This window comes from Gallus gallus, chromosome 17, assembly GCF_016699485.2.
Source record: "Gallus gallus isolate bGalGal1 chromosome 17, bGalGal1.mat.broiler.GRCg7b, whole genome shotgun sequence".
Lineage (NCBI taxonomy): Eukaryota > Metazoa > Chordata > Aves > Galliformes > Phasianidae > Gallus > Gallus gallus.
The window spans coordinates 6,078,241-6,094,406 of record NC_052548.1 but is presented as its reverse complement, the minus strand read 5'-3'; the positions used below and the strand labels follow the sequence as shown (position 1 = coordinate 6,094,406).

Sequence of the window (16,166 nt, the reverse complement as noted above, 5' to 3'; positions counted from 1 at the left end):
TACTTAAATCTCCTTCAATACTGCAGAAGTTACAGTACTGCCCTTACAGGAGAATGTTCACATGTGGGGACAGCAAGAACAGTGAACCATGATGTTCTGTCACCTTCCTTTTATTGTCTTCATATCTCCATCCAGCCCTTAAGTACAGGGGAGGAACGTGAAAGCATCTGCTTGCAAAGCCGTGTGTCCCAAAGGAAATATTTTTGTTTCAGAAAACTAGTGGCAGGAGACTTCATACAAGTTTGGAGTAAGGCAGAGCTTGAATCTTTTTCCTGCACAGCACCATTTAGTTAAGAAAATCCATGGGATCGCTAACAAACCTCTACCATCAAATATTGCCAAGACTTCTGGAAAGGTACAGCAAGAGTAGGTGGAAGATGCAGATTACAAACAAATCACAGAACACAGTTTATTACAGTATCTTATGAGAGCTCTGCTCTTCCCTATCACTCTCCTAAGCATTACTGCAGGAAGCTTGGGTTTGAAAGCAACATGAAGAGGAACAGCTTTGCACACTGTGCTGCTCTCCATGAGGACATGTAATCCCTTCCCTAGTTCAGCTGCTGCTTCCACGTAGTTTTGCCAGCTGGCTTTCAGCTTACAAGAAACTGAAGAAGTGCTAGCCACTCCTTAACTACTTTTCAGCCTTTTCCTTAGGGAAGAGCCTGTGATCCCCCTTCTGCCTTTGTAAGTTATCTTTCAAGTGATGCAAGGAAAGAAATAAAACAGTAAGTCATAAGTGATTAGTACCAGCTTTCAGACTCATTCATAAGATACCACTATGTTACATGGCTTACGTGATGTTCTATCCTAATTTTAATAGAGCAAGTCCAATTCCACGTTCTCATGAAAGCTGTAAGATGCCTCTTTATTTGGGTGCACCTTCAAAGCAGATCCAGTGCTCAGGTCCTTCAGATGGTAAGAGAAACAGGACTGCTCGTGTTATGCAAAAAGTTAGAACAGCTCTTAAACCTGACCCAATGCAACTGAAAAACCAATTAGTTCACTACACAAAGCTACCTTAACAGAGAAATTTAAATGGCTTCATTCCTGAATTAAATCAGGATTGCTAGTTTCTACTCTACCGTTAATACTCTGGTTGTCCAACAGTTTCTACAGCAGCCAACTCCCACTCGGTACGAACACACAAACTCCTATGGCAACAGGCACAGATGAAAACTTAAAATAAAAATTAAAAAAAAAAACTTAAAATCAAGATGAACAGAAACATCTCACTTCAAGCAGCTTTATAATGCAGGAGTCTGTTTAAAGTGAAGATATTAAAACAGGCAGCAAGACCGAGATGTGACAGTCATTTTACCTCTGCTCACATGACTGCATCGAAGGCACACCGATGACCTTTGAGCCAGTTCAGAAGCTGTCCTTTATCTGTGAAAGTTCAAGTCAATTGTGCTTTGAATAAATATTTCTCTGTACTTACACTTGAACTGCTGCATTATATATTAGAAATACAGAAAGTGTCCATGCACAGCCCTGAAGCACGTTGAGTATAGCCCTTGCCAGGTTAACTCATGGATGGCTGAAGTTGTAGGCATCACCAGCACACACAGATGGCAGGCACACTCCCACAGAGACACAGCACCCAGAGAGCTGACTAGCCAAACAAAGAATCCAAATGGAAGAAGGATGGAAAACAAAACTTGTTTGTAGGAGTTTGGTATTCACGGTTACTCCTGCAGAACCCCAAGCAACCCACCATAAAAACTGGCAGGAGTATCTGCTAGGATAAGTTCACTACTTGTGTTCACAATTGGATTCCAACAGGACTCTTTAAAGACCTCACACAGCAGCTGAGCTAGCTATTAGTTGTTCACCTTATTTGTCTACAGTTGTCATTTTGTTCATCCTTAAAATCCTTCTATTTTAACAAAAAAGTAAAATAAAATAAAAATAAAAATCCAGTGCTTAAGACAGAGACTAGCAACTGAATTTTGTAAGGCTTTGGGCTGACTCTTACTGGAACACAGCATTGCTTATAACCAATGGGTTTCTAGTGCCATCAGTAGCACACCAAGTACAACAACGGACGCTGTACAGATCCCAACAACCCTGAGGTAATAAAAGAATAAAGGAAGAGATGAAATAAACATGAGATATGTATGGTAACCTTGCCACCTAGAAGAGATTCTGAGAAAGACACCCTTGCTAATTACACACCAGGAGCAGCAGTGGAAAAAAAATAATAATATCAGTGTATTTCAGTTTTCCTTTGTTTTACACACACACACTCCCCTTAACGGAATCCGTGCAGGCTTCCCCACAGAATCATCACTAGTGTTTAAAAAAAAAAAAAAAAACAAATCTTTAGTACTTTCTACCTGTACAAAGTGCAGTTGGAATTGATTTTGATCACCCAGGCTGGTTGTAGAAAGGGAAGAAACCTTCCTCTCCCTTCTACCTCGGTCACACCATCTCAGTTCCCCTCCCTCCTGAGACATTTTTAAAAACTAGAAGCCCTAATTAACCACGATTAACTGGAGATTAGTTTTGTCATCTTCTTCCAAAATGAAAAACCCCAAACAGAAAAGCGAAACAAAACACACAAGGCCTCACCCACCCCAAAAACAATAGCTCCATTTAAAAAAAATAAATAAATAGTGTGTATATTTCATGCTAAAGAAAAAAAAAAGAAAAAAGTCACAGAAATGATTCATTTTTGGTTTTCCCTCCCCCAAACATGACACCAGGCATTTTCTCCCCCTTCCCCTGACGTAGACATGATGGTACATTCCAACCGGCAATGTGCATCTGTGTTGAAAATGAGTTTCTACTCCTGCACGGTCCCACATGCATCAGGGAGCATCCAGCTAGCTGCTAAAGCAGAGCAAAGGCTTTCAGGTTTTGGGTATGGTCCCTGCCTGTTCCTTTGGTCCGTCTGTTTAAAGGCTCCTTGCTGCTCCCAGGTCTCTGCTCTTGTCTGTCTCTGTTAAAACGCACACTCTGGTCCCCACGCCTCCTGAGTCACTGGAGCTTCGTACCCAGCTTGCGCTGTCTGTTTCTGCAACACCACAACAGAGGACAAGGTGAGAGAGGCAAACCAGTGAGTAAAAGACAGAAGGATTAAAGCAAGGCTTTGCCTAGCTCCATACAAAAATAAAGCCGCCCCCATCACACTCTGCAGGGAGATCAGGCCTTCCTACTCTCTACAGTCCTAGAACAGCTGCCACGTTCTACATGTGCACAAGCTCATGCACAGATGCAAGATTAAAAACACCTGCTTGCAAGGAACATGGGCTGGAAAGTTGAAATAATGACTAAATTAAACACTGATCTCCCCAGCAGACCTGCCTTCCACAGGCGGTAGATGCCCACAGCTTGGGGTTTCTTACACTATTCCAGCCACAACAGCCATTATTTTCTAATACATAAAAATTACATCTCAAGTCAAGCTAGCTACAGTTCTTTCCCCCTCACCTCAGATCACTTACCTTGCTTCTGCTCTTGTGACTGTATATTCAAACCACAGGATGTTAGGAATGAGGCTGGTGTCTCGGATTAAAAAGAACTCTGAAATGGGCCTGAAAATAGACAAGGTGGTAGGAAGTGGAGAAATTAGATTTTTTTTCTCTACCCCAATTTTGATCAGAATACAAAAACAGAACAACCCTAACACACAACGACACAGCATAAAATCTGGTTCAAACATAACACTGCTATTCTATTATCCTTCAAGTCTGGGAAGAAGGCTCCTTGTTAAATTCAATCCAAGAAAATAATGTTGTTTTCCTTATATATTATTTTTTGGACTATGTTAAGTTTAAATGGCTTTATAATCTCACTTGGCTGTTAAATTGATTAAGAAGTTGCTCAAAGAAGTTACGGAGGCCCCCAGCCTGGAGGTGCCCAAGGCCAGGCTGTATAGGGGCCTGGGCAGCCTGAGCTGGTTGGGGACCCCCAACCCACAACAGGGGTTGGAACTGAGGGGGCTTTAAGGTCCCTTCCTTCCCAAACCATTCTACGATATGAAAAACTACTTCTTAACCAATACTCTGCCACAACCCACAACTTTAGAGGGGCCTTACAAACGTGTTTCTTAAATGTCCTCTCTCCCCCATCCATACGTGATCTTTTGTATAGACATGCAGAAGAAAACACAGAAGAACAAGTTATACAGCCATCAAAGCTGGAACAGAACCCAGGAATTCCCATTTCTAATACTTATAACATAGCTCACAGGAGTTTGATCAGCCCATGGAGACAGGACTTATACAGCTGCAACAGTTTCAGAGACTAAAGTACCTTTGCATTTGTTTTCCTTCAGATGTGAGGTACAATTTTTACACCTTTGGGTTTTGTTTTTTTTTTTTTTTTGTACCAACTCATTTCAAGAAGCTCATTTAATGAGCACAACGGTGATCCAAGAAATGTAGACTTGCAAGAGTAAAACCTTCACAGAATAGAGACTCACCATGCAGCTATCCTTGGGAAGAGAGGAGTTAGTATCTCTTGTGTGAAGGCAAACCAGGCTATGGCCATAACGCTTCCTGCCACACCTCCATATAAGACTTGGCTCCAGGTGTGGTAGAGCAAATAAACCCTGCAGTGGAAGAGAAAAGTCACCAGACAGGCATTAAAGCAAGAGTAGGTGCGACTCAAGGGCTGATGCTTCACTGGACTCTCCCGAGGTCTGAGGAAGTTATCCTTCAGATGTCAGAAGTGGATGTTTTACTTCACGTTTCATTAAAAAGTTGACCAAAAAAAAGTTGAAAAAAGCCATAATACAAACTGTGCCCCCTCTGCTACAGCAGATTCAGCTTACAGCGTTTCTACTTTGAGCTTAACTGAATAATTCGCCACATATCTTTGGATGAGCTGAAGAACTGCCACTGTTAGTTCCCATGAGAGACTTCTCCAAAGCCAGCAGCAGAAGTCCCCTCCAAGCCACCAAGGCTGGAGCTTATAGACTTAAAACAGACAGCATTTTTGCCTTAATTTTGCAGCTCTCAAGTGTGACAACACACAGGCTGCACAACTACAGAGCACCTACTGCAGTTGCAACCAGCCAGAAAGCTGCATTAATGGTTCCTAAAGTTGCCCCTGTACACAACCTACATGAATCACACCCAAAATTCTTCACCCCACATGTATGTGGCCATTAGGATCACCTTAGCTGACCTGCTTTGCAGAACAATTTCCTCAAGTTAATCTTTATTTGAATTAGACCATATATCTTTTATGAAATGGTCCTGTCAGTTTTAAAAGTAATCAGTAATAAGAAGGCAGCTCTAGTATGCAGTCAACTATGCAAACTACTTTTCTGTGGAAGATACAGCCTCATTTCCAGCCTGAATCTGTCTGTTTCCACCCACTGGAGCTCATTGCATTATTTGTTAGAGGAAAAAAGTAAATCATTATCAACACTTCACTTTCTTTACTCATCATGTTAACACAACTAAATCTTGCATGTCAAACAGCTATAAATGTCTGTAGCTAATGCTCAAGCAAAACAAACAGTTTGACCGACTGTAGCAACCCACGTGCTGCAGATGCTGGTGTGCCAAGCCATGGTGCAATGCTTTCATGATTAGTGCTGCAAAGAGGGCTAGGCAGTGAGGCTGGAGCATGGCAATGGAGCCAGCAGGGAGTTGGGCACAGGCTCAGCTGATCTCAGGTTTCATAAATGCATCTGTGAAGCACCACACACGTAGCACCTTTGTTTCATTATTTGAAGGGGCTCATGGCAACGCAGCAACTTCCACAAAGCTCTCTCACTTGTACAGTGCAGTCGTTGAGAATTGCATCAGAAACGCGGGACAAAGAAGGACAGGTCTGCTGGCTGTTAAAAGCCACAGGGGTGTATGAGAGCATAAGACAAACAATTGCTCCATACCTACTATATGAGACTAGCAAAGCCACTGTCACGAGGCAGATGGACAGCACATGTCGCCATAGTAAATCCAGAAACCTCGCATTGTTTGTTTGGTGCATTCTGAAAGAGATGGAGAGCCATTAGCACAGTGGCAGGAAGCTGAGGAGTCCTTGACACTACTCTCACTACCTCTGAAACCCTAGGAAAGCTCTGCTCCATGGGGTGATGGGCAGCTCAATATCATCCCAGCATCAGTCTGTCCCACTGGCAGCAGTTACACAGAAGCCAGAAAGCCATACTTCTCTCTTCAACTATTTTCAGGGATCGCTGTGATGGAAGGCAGAATGCTCACAATTACCACAACTGATGTGAAAGGCACATGCTGAGCATATGCAACAGGGAGCCAAGACCTCCACTGCCCACAAAGCCAGAAGGAACTATGAGTTTTGTCCTTCACACTTGGAGCCACAAGACAGCCATGCCCAGCAAGGTTTTCAGAACAGCACAGCGCAAAAAGACAGTACTTGGTATGGGAGATGAACTAAAAGGTCATGCAAGTGGGCAAGAGGTATTACCTGAGACCACAGACAACCCCACTGACAAAACTGAGCAGATACGTGAGAAAGCAGCTCTTCTTTCCTCCTCTCTATTCACCACCCTCCCCTTCCCTCACACTGATGGATCATCGTGGCTTATAGAAAGCAAATTCGGAGACCTGTACCCAGACAGGCATCAGGAAGCCCACCCCTACCCTTCCCTTTTCAGCAGTGGTAACCACAGTCCTACATTCCAATAGAAACACTTCATCCACTCTAGCCACAGCAAATTGCGGAGGGCCTCAGATTTAACTCCACTGTGTGCTGAAGCAGCACACGGCAAGGAAGCCATCTATTGGAGGTGTTTCAACATATTAACAGCCAAAACCTGATACTGAAGTTTTACCTTAAATAAAGGAACAGAAATGAATAGACAGAGAAAAACCACATGAACTGGGAGTGGCTGGACGGCATCCCATATTTTGTGGTCACTGTTGAATGGGCTTCTGGGAAGAGAAGAAGAAAGAGTATGGTCAAGGTCTGCTCTGTACACGGCAACAGGAACACTCCAAAGGTAAAGCCAAACGACTCCACTGGTGTCTGCGCACACAGGTTCACAGGACACATCTCTGCCAGCCTTCTTACACCCAGACATCCAAAGCCAACACGAGGCAAACGGGAAAGCACCTTCTGACACCCCACAGTTATCATTCCACTCAAGGTCAACCAATGCCATGACACCAATGGGCCGTACCGTACCTTCACAGGGCCGTGGCTCCCGGATAACATTTTTTATTAACCAGTTCACTCCCTCGTTGAAAGCCAGCCCTCCCAAGAAAGAGATCTGTGAAGGCAAGACAACTGTGTCATCCTATTTAAAAAGATTCATCTACTTACCAGGTTCTCTCTGTCGAGAAACCCCCAAGTCATGCATTTCTAATTTTCTTTTCTGACTACCTGTATTATAACCAACAGCTTCACAATGCTCTAGCTGAGGAAGAAAAGCATTTATTTCTCAGTCTCCTTCGTGTACCTGACAACATATTGTGCACACAAAGCTTTTAAGCAGATAACTCAGAGGACAAAAATGACACTTGTACAGCAATAATGTTGGCATTCTCCCATCAGCAAGCACAGAAAGTAATACTTTTTAACACAGCAAGTTTGAAGGGATTGTCTGTCACTGTCGGCCAACAGGGGGAGCACATCCACCATTATTTGGGCAATTAGCTCAAACAGCAATTTTTTTAGGCTTTCTGGCTTTTCTCCTCTATGAATATTTTCATCCTGAAGCTGCTGTCCTCAGTCTAAAATGAAGTCACATTCTGAACTGAGACAGACTGGCAGCAATTGCTGTTTTTCTTATTCCAAAGTCCATTAGCAGCTGCAGTGGCGATGGGTTGACAGTTGGACTTGAAGGGTGGAAAAGACCTTCTAAGATCACCATGATTTCATACACCCCCTCTAGATTAAGTCCCATTGCTGCGACAAAATTCCCAGCTGGTGATGATGCTCCAACAACTCTTTAACACTCAGTCCTACTTGTGTTTTCCACTCTCTGTGCTGATCTATGGGCAGCTGGTGCCTCACACCACCTGAAAGGAGACTTTTCACATCTACTGGGAACCAATCTCAACCCGTGCTGCATCACCAATATCTAACAAGTCAGTGCACTCAAAACACCGTTAATTTTAAGACAATACTTACTACTGATTATGTTCAGCCTTGGGTCAGCAAAAAAAAATAAAAAGTTGGATTGTCTAAATTTAACAGCTGTCTTTCCTTCGGTTTAGGAACCTAGAAGTCCCATTCCCAGGTCCCTTGAGCCACTGGTTCCCATGACACCATGGCCTTGTATCAGGAACCTGCTGCCAAAATTCTTTCAGTGGCCCCATTTTATGTGTTTACTGAGGGCAAATTTTACAAGTGCTTCATACCTCCTGAAGAGCATTTATCCATGACACCGACTCCCAACCACCTGTCAGAGCAGACAAAGCACTATAGAAGAGTCCTTTATTGCTCACTTGGACAGAAGCAAGAGTCTCTTCCGTCCCCGCTGTTCAATGCACAGCTGGGAAGCAGCCCTGAGACAGATCCAGTCCCGCAGGAATTTGTAGGTTTTATTTTGAATCTTATTTTGTGCCTCCGTGCTGTTCAAAGAAAGCACATCCTACTGAGTCAGACACTATTTCCTGCACATTATCCATCTTGCAAACCCTGCCAACGCTATGACCCTAATGGATTTTGGATCAAGGTAGAAATACTACTATATCCCACCATGAAGCAGCATTGAATCTCAGATATCTCTCATGGATGTCTGTGCACAGACATGGCTAAAGCATAGCACAGAGTAGCAGAACATCAGCAAAGACTCATCTTTTAACCTGTTACAAATGATAGCATCTTCTGGTGCTGACAGCAGATCACCTTACCTAAGCTTTTTTTTTTCTGTTTATAAAGAGCAAAAGTGTGAAAACAGGAGCACTGTGTCACAAATGACAGGATTTCTGTCGTAAGGAGAAGCCGGGAAGGGAGAGGAAGACTCACCGTGTGAAGCTCTCTCTTGAATATGATGAGCGTTACAAAGCCAACAATAATGAATATTGGACCAAGACTCAAATAAGCTAAAAGCTGACCAGAGAAATCACCTAGGGAAACAAACAAGAGAAACAAATCAGCCTGAACTTCACAAGTACTTGCCACCAGGATGTGGGTCAGCTGCTGCCCTGAATCGCTGAGAGCGGAGGGGTAAACTCAGCACTGCAGCACGTCTCCATTTTGCCGACTGACAACAACTGCTGGAGTCCGACGGGAGTTGAGGCAAGGAAGGCAGCAGTGCTCACATGCAGGTTCAAAAGCAGGGATGAGAGGAGCTTGGCATCCTCCAGCAGAGATTACTGCCAGCCAACTTACAACAATGACCATGGGTGTGGGCCCAGAGCCACTTTAATCCAGCATAAGCACAGGCTGCTGCAAAAGAGGCAGCGTCTTTCCCTCCCCACATTCATACTGCCTGCCTGTGCCAGCAATTACCAGCAAACACTCCCCAAACAAATCCTTTCCCACTCCCTTCCTAAAATGGGTTCGTTTTCAGCTGGATCAGCTTCCTAATCTGTCTCACCATGTGTCTGCATGAACACTAGCATTAGCAACACAGGGAGGAAACAAATAGCTAAACACTGCAGATGAAAGAAAGGAAAAAAAAAAGAAAAAAAAAAGGAAGCCAAGGAATTTTTTTTGCCAGTAGTCCACTTGTGTCATACAGAAGGGATACCAGGCCTGCACCCTCACTAGCAAACACTGTAGTCATCCCCTGGAAGAATCCAGGAGACCTCACAAGAGGACATAAGGCACTTCAATCACGTATCTGCTTTATCCTGAACTTGCACGGACACAGGAAGAGGAAAGCAACAGCACAGAGCTATACACTATAATCCAAGTCTGTCCTGCTTCTGTTCCCTGAAGAATTAGATTTGGGAACAACTTCATCATCAAGCAGAATTCCCACGTTTTAGTTTGTAACACCAGCGAAATTCAGGAGACTTGCAGGATGAACCCCCAGGAATACTGGGGTTTGGTTGGAGCAAGGTTTTATTCTGTTCATTACCTGAAAAAGTGTTAGAAAACATTGAATTTGGAACTTTTCTTATGACACGTGGCAGGGTTGCTCTGCAGCAGGTGGGTTCCAGAAGCCACCAAAGCAGAACTGCAACATATCATGGTAATGCAAAGTGGAAGTAGGTGCATCAGCTAGCTAACAACAGAGCATCATGCCCCTTACGGCTTCATATAAGTTATACTCTACGAACTGACCTTAAATGAAGAAGAAATTCATGAGATAAGCTACCAGGCAACCCAAACTGAAAGCTTTAGGAACACTTTCCAGAAGCCTCAGCTCCAGTGTTGTCAATAAGGGTTAGTTCCTCACTGAGGAATCACTGTATTTCAGATCACTCCCTGTAAATCCATGGTACATGAGTATTATGGTAGTCAAGACATTATTTTGTCAACAGAAACCAAATTATTTGTCTTCTGGGGAAGGGCAGGGGGATGTTTATTACCTGCACAGACAGAGGAATACGTCAGGAAGTTGTCTTTAACTTAAATAGCACCAGTAACATCATATTGAGGATCCTCCACAGTGTTATCATAGAGCATTCCCAATAAATCAAACCACCAGCACACATTTCCCACCTGAACCCAACACCACAAATCAGCCCCCTCAACACTTAACTGTCCCTTTAAAACAGAACAGAGACAGTACCCATAGCATTTCCTATCGCTGTAACCAACAGTAATCAATCAATCACATTCTGAAGCAGCTCTTTCTAGATGAGGTGACAAAATAGCAGTGCATTAACTGAAGGCTGTGCCCTGCAAACTGCACCAGAAACTCATTAACACCATCATAAAAGCACTCACTAGATTAGCAGGTTAAGGCAGAGCTACACTAACTGAACCAGCTCTGAAATGACTGGAAGCGCAGGCAGAGGGAGCTCGGAGGGCAGGGCCATGCTGAGCACTGCTCAGAGCCCCAGGGAATGACAACTTGTGTCACTTCTGCTCACTCTCACGCTCCAACACACTCAGGGACCTCTTCCCAGGGAGCAGGGAATCGCAGGAGAGCTGACAGCTTCACGTCCAGTCAGATCGAGCAAGCAGGTTCCACACTACCTTCTGTAACAATAGTTGTTCAATTTTGCTTCAACTCGAGAATACAAAGCAATGCCTACAACCACGGAGAACACACCTCATTAGAAGCACCAAAATCTCTGGAAACTGCAAGAGAAAAAAATATATTTAATGCACAGTCTGGGTTCTTGTTTGTTGCGGTTGTTTATTTAGCATCATTTAAGGAGGAAGATGAAAAAATAAAGAACCTAACTACCTCAATTATAGGCATGCAAAGGATGAACAGAAGAAACACCACTCGTAGCTCAGAAGTACATCATTTCTTCCGCCTTCATTCAGCATTTACTTCTGCTCTAATTCAACATTTTACCCAGCATTCTTTCAGGGGAAACATGCAAGGTTTGCCACACCAGCTCAACCTGCACATCAGAAAAATGTGAATCAACAGCACTACCCACATCCTACCACAAGACCTGGCTTTACCACTGCGGCTTCCTATTGAGACATCTACTTGTGGCACTGCTGCTGGTCTAGGTGCAAGTTGCACAGACAAACAGTGTGTTTTGTTTCATGTGCACTGACACCAGTAAGTACTCACGACTGATTTCCATTTCCTCTACTTGCACATATCCTGCTGTCACAAGCTGTGGAACAATAAAAATATTTACACCACGAGGCACACAGACATCAAACTTCTGCAGAAAGACTGAACATAAAACCTAGCATTGAAGGAACCAAATCATTGGGTTTCAAAGAAATACTGAGGTGTGAAATGAGCCCCAGCTGGTGAGCTACCACCCTAAGCAGAAAGCAGGGTAAGAGCCTGCAGGACAGATCAGGGCAAGGGCCTGCAGAACACATGTGCTTATAGGAGCATCACAGGCTGACTCTCAGCCAGCTCTGCACACTTGCCTCTCCACCTCTGCCCGACAACAGCAAACATACCTAAGAGAAAACAGGAGGATTCTCTGCCATCCTGCAGAGAAAAGGTTTGCCACTGCAGGGTTCTCTCCTCAGAGTTTGTCCAGTGTGAAAAAGACAAATCCCAGAACTCTGTGTTTCCCCTCCAGTGAAACTCACCCTACAGGCAGGAAGTCCCTGAAGATGTGTCTTAAGTCTGCAACACAAAGTCATCCCATGCAAAGTAATGCACATGGAACAAAACAGCCCTAATTATACATGCATAGCAGTGGGATTTAGTTTAGTTAAAAATCACCTCTGGCTTAGCATGAGCCAATACCTTCAGAGCAGCATCCAGTGCTCTGGAGCAGTCCAAAAACCAAGGAGAACATTTTAAGAGCTAGAAGTTACTGATCCAAAATTACAAAAAAAAAAGCATTATGCGATTCCTGATGTACTGTAACAGCAAACACAGCAAAGGCAAATAGAAAGAGGATCAAGATAACAGAAACGGAACAGCAGCCACTTGTATCAAGGAACTCCAGTTTTCAAGTGAAAAGGAAACATAATGCAATAGGACCGGTTCATGCATGATCCTGAGAAATAGTAAGCATTTGTTACATCTCAGTGCACATGAAATAGAGAGCATCCAATGAAATTACTGAGCAGTGGGCTTAAAAGCAGAAAAAACATTAAGCTATTACAAAGCTCAGTGCCAGTGCTACTGTAGAGATCCAAAGTGGAAATGGGTTCAAAGAGCAATGAGACAAAAATCAGAGTATAGCTTTTACGAACCCATTAAAGGACATAACAATCCTGATGCAATCACCAACTCATTACTGGAAGATATACAGAAGAAGCATTACTCCTGCCCACCTGCCAGGGACTGGACACTGTGCCAAATGATCCCTTGGTCTCACAAAAGCACAGTTGCTGCTATGAAAAGTGACAGCAGGATGTTTTTAAAGACCATCCTCTCAAGCAGCATGCTTTAATTCATTGTCAAGTAGCACTGCCACTGTTAGTCTTTTCTCTAGCTTTGATTTTGATGTTTTCTATCACTAATTTTTCAGTTAGGTTCTCAAAAATGCCATTGCTCCATCCGTTTGCAGATAATTCCAGCAGAGCATTTATCTGTTGTTCCTCCAAGCTGACACTGCAGAAAGCCCCAAAGACTGTGCAGCCACTCAAGCACCACATACAAACATCTGAAGTATCTGTACTGACAAGGAAACGTTAGAGGGAGGCAGGAAAGATGGGCACCCTTCTGAAGGCACCTGCCCCTTTCACAGCCACTAGCAGAAGCCCAAGAACAGGCTTCCTCTGTCAGACAAACGTCAGCAAAGACCGATTTTCAGCTGATCACAGTGGAAGGGTACTCACTGGCTGCAGACGAAAGCTGGGACAACAGCAGTTCTGTGCTGGAAGTCTTTAAAGACGAGAGATTTGAAGAGTCAGTTGCCACCATGGCTCAGCTCGCTGCATGCCAGGCCAGTAGCCCCAGGGATCAGCCAAGAGCAAGAGAGTTTGTCACACGACAGTACGTGACGTGCCAAGAGAGTTTAATAATTTATGTTGGTAAAAGCAGGATCTATTTCTCATTCTGACCCCTCTCTGTCAGCACAAGGTTACATCAATTCCACTGTACTGAGCATACTGCTCATCATTATTTTATAAATATATTATCTAGCAGCCTTAATGGATCTGGACTTAAGCCCTACACGGCCAGAACATAACAGCTTTCCAAATAAAGTTAGAGCACTTCCCCTGAATCCAAGGCAAAACATCAGACTGACCATCTTATTGCAATGCATTTTTCTAGATCAGCATGGATGAAGAAACTTTAATACCTAGAGACGTTTTAATCCTTCAGTCCTCTATCCCTGGTTCTGGGCTTCCAGAATCACTTATTTAACCCAAGCCCAGCACACTGCTCTTCCCTGTAACACAGAGCCCTAAGCTGGTGGTGATTTATCTGCCTCACACAACCACCTTCTGCACAGGCCTGTAAAAAAAGCAGTCAATGACGAGAGAAAAGAATCATCCTGCCACATTCCTCAGAGGTCCCTTTCACATTCAGGGTCCCTTCCAGCTCAACAGATTCTATGACGATGATTCCTTAAGGTCTGTGGGGTGACCGTTGCACAGCCAAACCTGCAGATTTCAACCACCCTCATTTCCCAACACAGCCCATGGAGGAGCACACCGGACACTGCACTGCCAGGTTCAGGTGAAGAGAGAAGATGGAGACGAATCTGTGCTATGAGGAAAGATTTCCCTCTCTTCTCCTTAGCTTTCACAGTGGCACGCTTGAGAAGCAGGTCAGCAGAAGAACACGTAGGGTGAAGGAAACATACAGAAAAGGAAGGGATGATCTTTTATGCACAATGCTGAGGAAAACCCTACCAACAGCTACCATGGGGGGTGCACAGGAACTGTGCTTCTCAGTGCTCTGTCACAAAACTCTCAGCTATGCCGGCACTTTCAGCCCAGCGGACTCCAAAGCGCTTCAGCAGCTCTCAGTACTGCACTTCTGAGGGCAGCATCAGGAATCAAAGCCCTGCTGCTGAAACAAAGCACGGCCGAGGACACTGCAAGGCAAGCTGGGGAACAGTGAGGCAAACCAGCAACACCAGCACCGCATTCAGACTTTGACCAGACCAAAGATTAGCCAAGACTAACGCCCTGACACTTCACGTGCTGCTTTAACTTATTTTCTGCCTACGAACATTACAAAAGAAAGGTCTTTCTGCCTCAGCACAGCGCAAAGCGCCTGAGGAGCCCCCAGACCCACCCACCGCCGTGACAGCTGCTGTGTGAACAGGCATTTACCACCGCCACCGGGACCTCAGGGCTTCACCCAACCGCGCCGAGGGGCGGCGGGGAGGGCGGGCCAGGCCCCAGGGCCCTCACTCCGCTGTGAGGACAGGACCTCGCCTTCAACCCCCCCTCACGGCCCCATCCCCACAGCCCCTGAGGCACAGCGCCCCGCACAGCGCGCATGCGCCGAGTCCCCCTCGCGGCTCACTATCCCGCAGCAAGCTCCAACGTCCCCCAGCGCGCACGCGCGTCCCGCCGCCTCCGGGCGCCCTCTCAATGGCTCACTATTTGGCAGCCGCCAGCCTGGCCCTCAGAGGTACCGTGGAGCGGCGGGCGGGGCCCGCCCGGAGGAGCAACGCGGCGAGGACCGGGGAGGTCGGGCGGGGGCGAAGCGGAGCTTTACCTGCGGGATACTCGACGTGAGTGAGGGAGACCGGCCGCCACGGAGCGGGGAGCGAGCACTCTCCGACTGCGGCCATCTTACCCGGATACCGGGCCGGGCCACCACAGCCAATTGGGGCGCAGTTAAGGGGCGGTGCGACCAATGGGCGGGGGCGATGAGAGCAGCGAGCCAATGACGGTGAGCGGCAGGTGAGGTGCCGGCCAACCCAGGGCCACCCAATTAAAAATCGAACCCGGGGAGTGGCGGAGCCAATAGGCTGCTAGCATCGCTACCCAATGAAACGGGGGCGCAGGTAGCGGGAAAGCCAATCGAGAGAAAGGCGGGCCTCATCGTCCTTCCTCATTGGAGGGAAGAGCTATGCAGATTAGCCAATCACCAGCTTCCATTGCACCCCTCTTTTAGCCAATCGGTTGTGGCGGTTGGCGCGGGGGGCTGAGGAAGGGGCTTACGGGCGGGGGACGCTTAAAGCGGCCGCTTTGTGCCTGAGGCGCGCGGTCCCGCTCGGCTCCTCAGCGTGGATGAGGAGCAAACCGTCCCTCTCCGCGGTGGTGAAGTTTTTTAAGAGGTAATCGTTCTGTTATGAATGAGATCGCTGCATTATTTCACTGCTTTAAGCATAACATTTCGCTTTGCCCTCCGCGGGCGCAAGGTGTTGAAAATCCGTTAATTACTGATAATAAATTCCCCCCTATGAAGACCCAATCACAATGAACATGCCCGTATGCGGTCACAGAGCAACACTTACCTGGAGAGCCTGAGGGCAAAGCAGGACTCACACAGAGAAGGGAATGCACACCAGAAGAGCTTGTAAAAGGCAAATATACCTCAAGAGCAAACCAAAGTTAATTTCAGTTAGAAATAAATGTAAAAAGTACAAAAAGTGCAGGAAGCGATAAACGTAGGCAAGAGACGGGTAGGGTTGATTTCTGTAGGTCAGGGCGCGGGCTGGGCTTGCTGTCCTGGCCTGAACACACTTTGTCCTGCAGTTTTCGGATAGCACTTCCGTACAGTTCATTTTAAAAGCCGTTTCAGGTTGGCACTGATC

General features: G+C 45.6%; 1 protein-coding gene across 2 annotated transcripts; it reads right to left on the bottom strand.

The window, feature by feature from the left end:
• Positions 1–2,190: 2,190 nt before the first annotated feature.
• On the bottom strand, positions 2,191–15,226 carry DOLPP1 (dolichyldiphosphatase 1). Of its 2 annotated transcripts, none has more exons than NM_001030689.3 (8): positions 15,122–15,226; positions 8,914–9,014; positions 7,126–7,210; positions 6,773–6,872; positions 5,852–5,950; positions 4,430–4,558; positions 3,450–3,539; positions 2,191–3,019 (listed from the first exon to the last, which is right to left on the bottom strand). In NM_001030689.3, the coding sequence occupies exons 1-8, from the start codon at positions 15,195–15,197 to the stop codon at positions 2,983–2,985; spliced, it is 717 nt and encodes a 238-aa protein (NP_001025860.2). In that variant the 5' UTR covers positions 15,198–15,226; the 3' UTR covers positions 2,191–2,982. The 2 variants fall into 2 exon arrangements, with proteins under 2 accessions (NP_001025860.2, XP_046757737.1); XM_046901781.1 differs by having other exon boundaries at positions 6,773–6,869.
• Between the last annotated feature and the right edge of the window lie 940 nt (positions 15,227–16,166).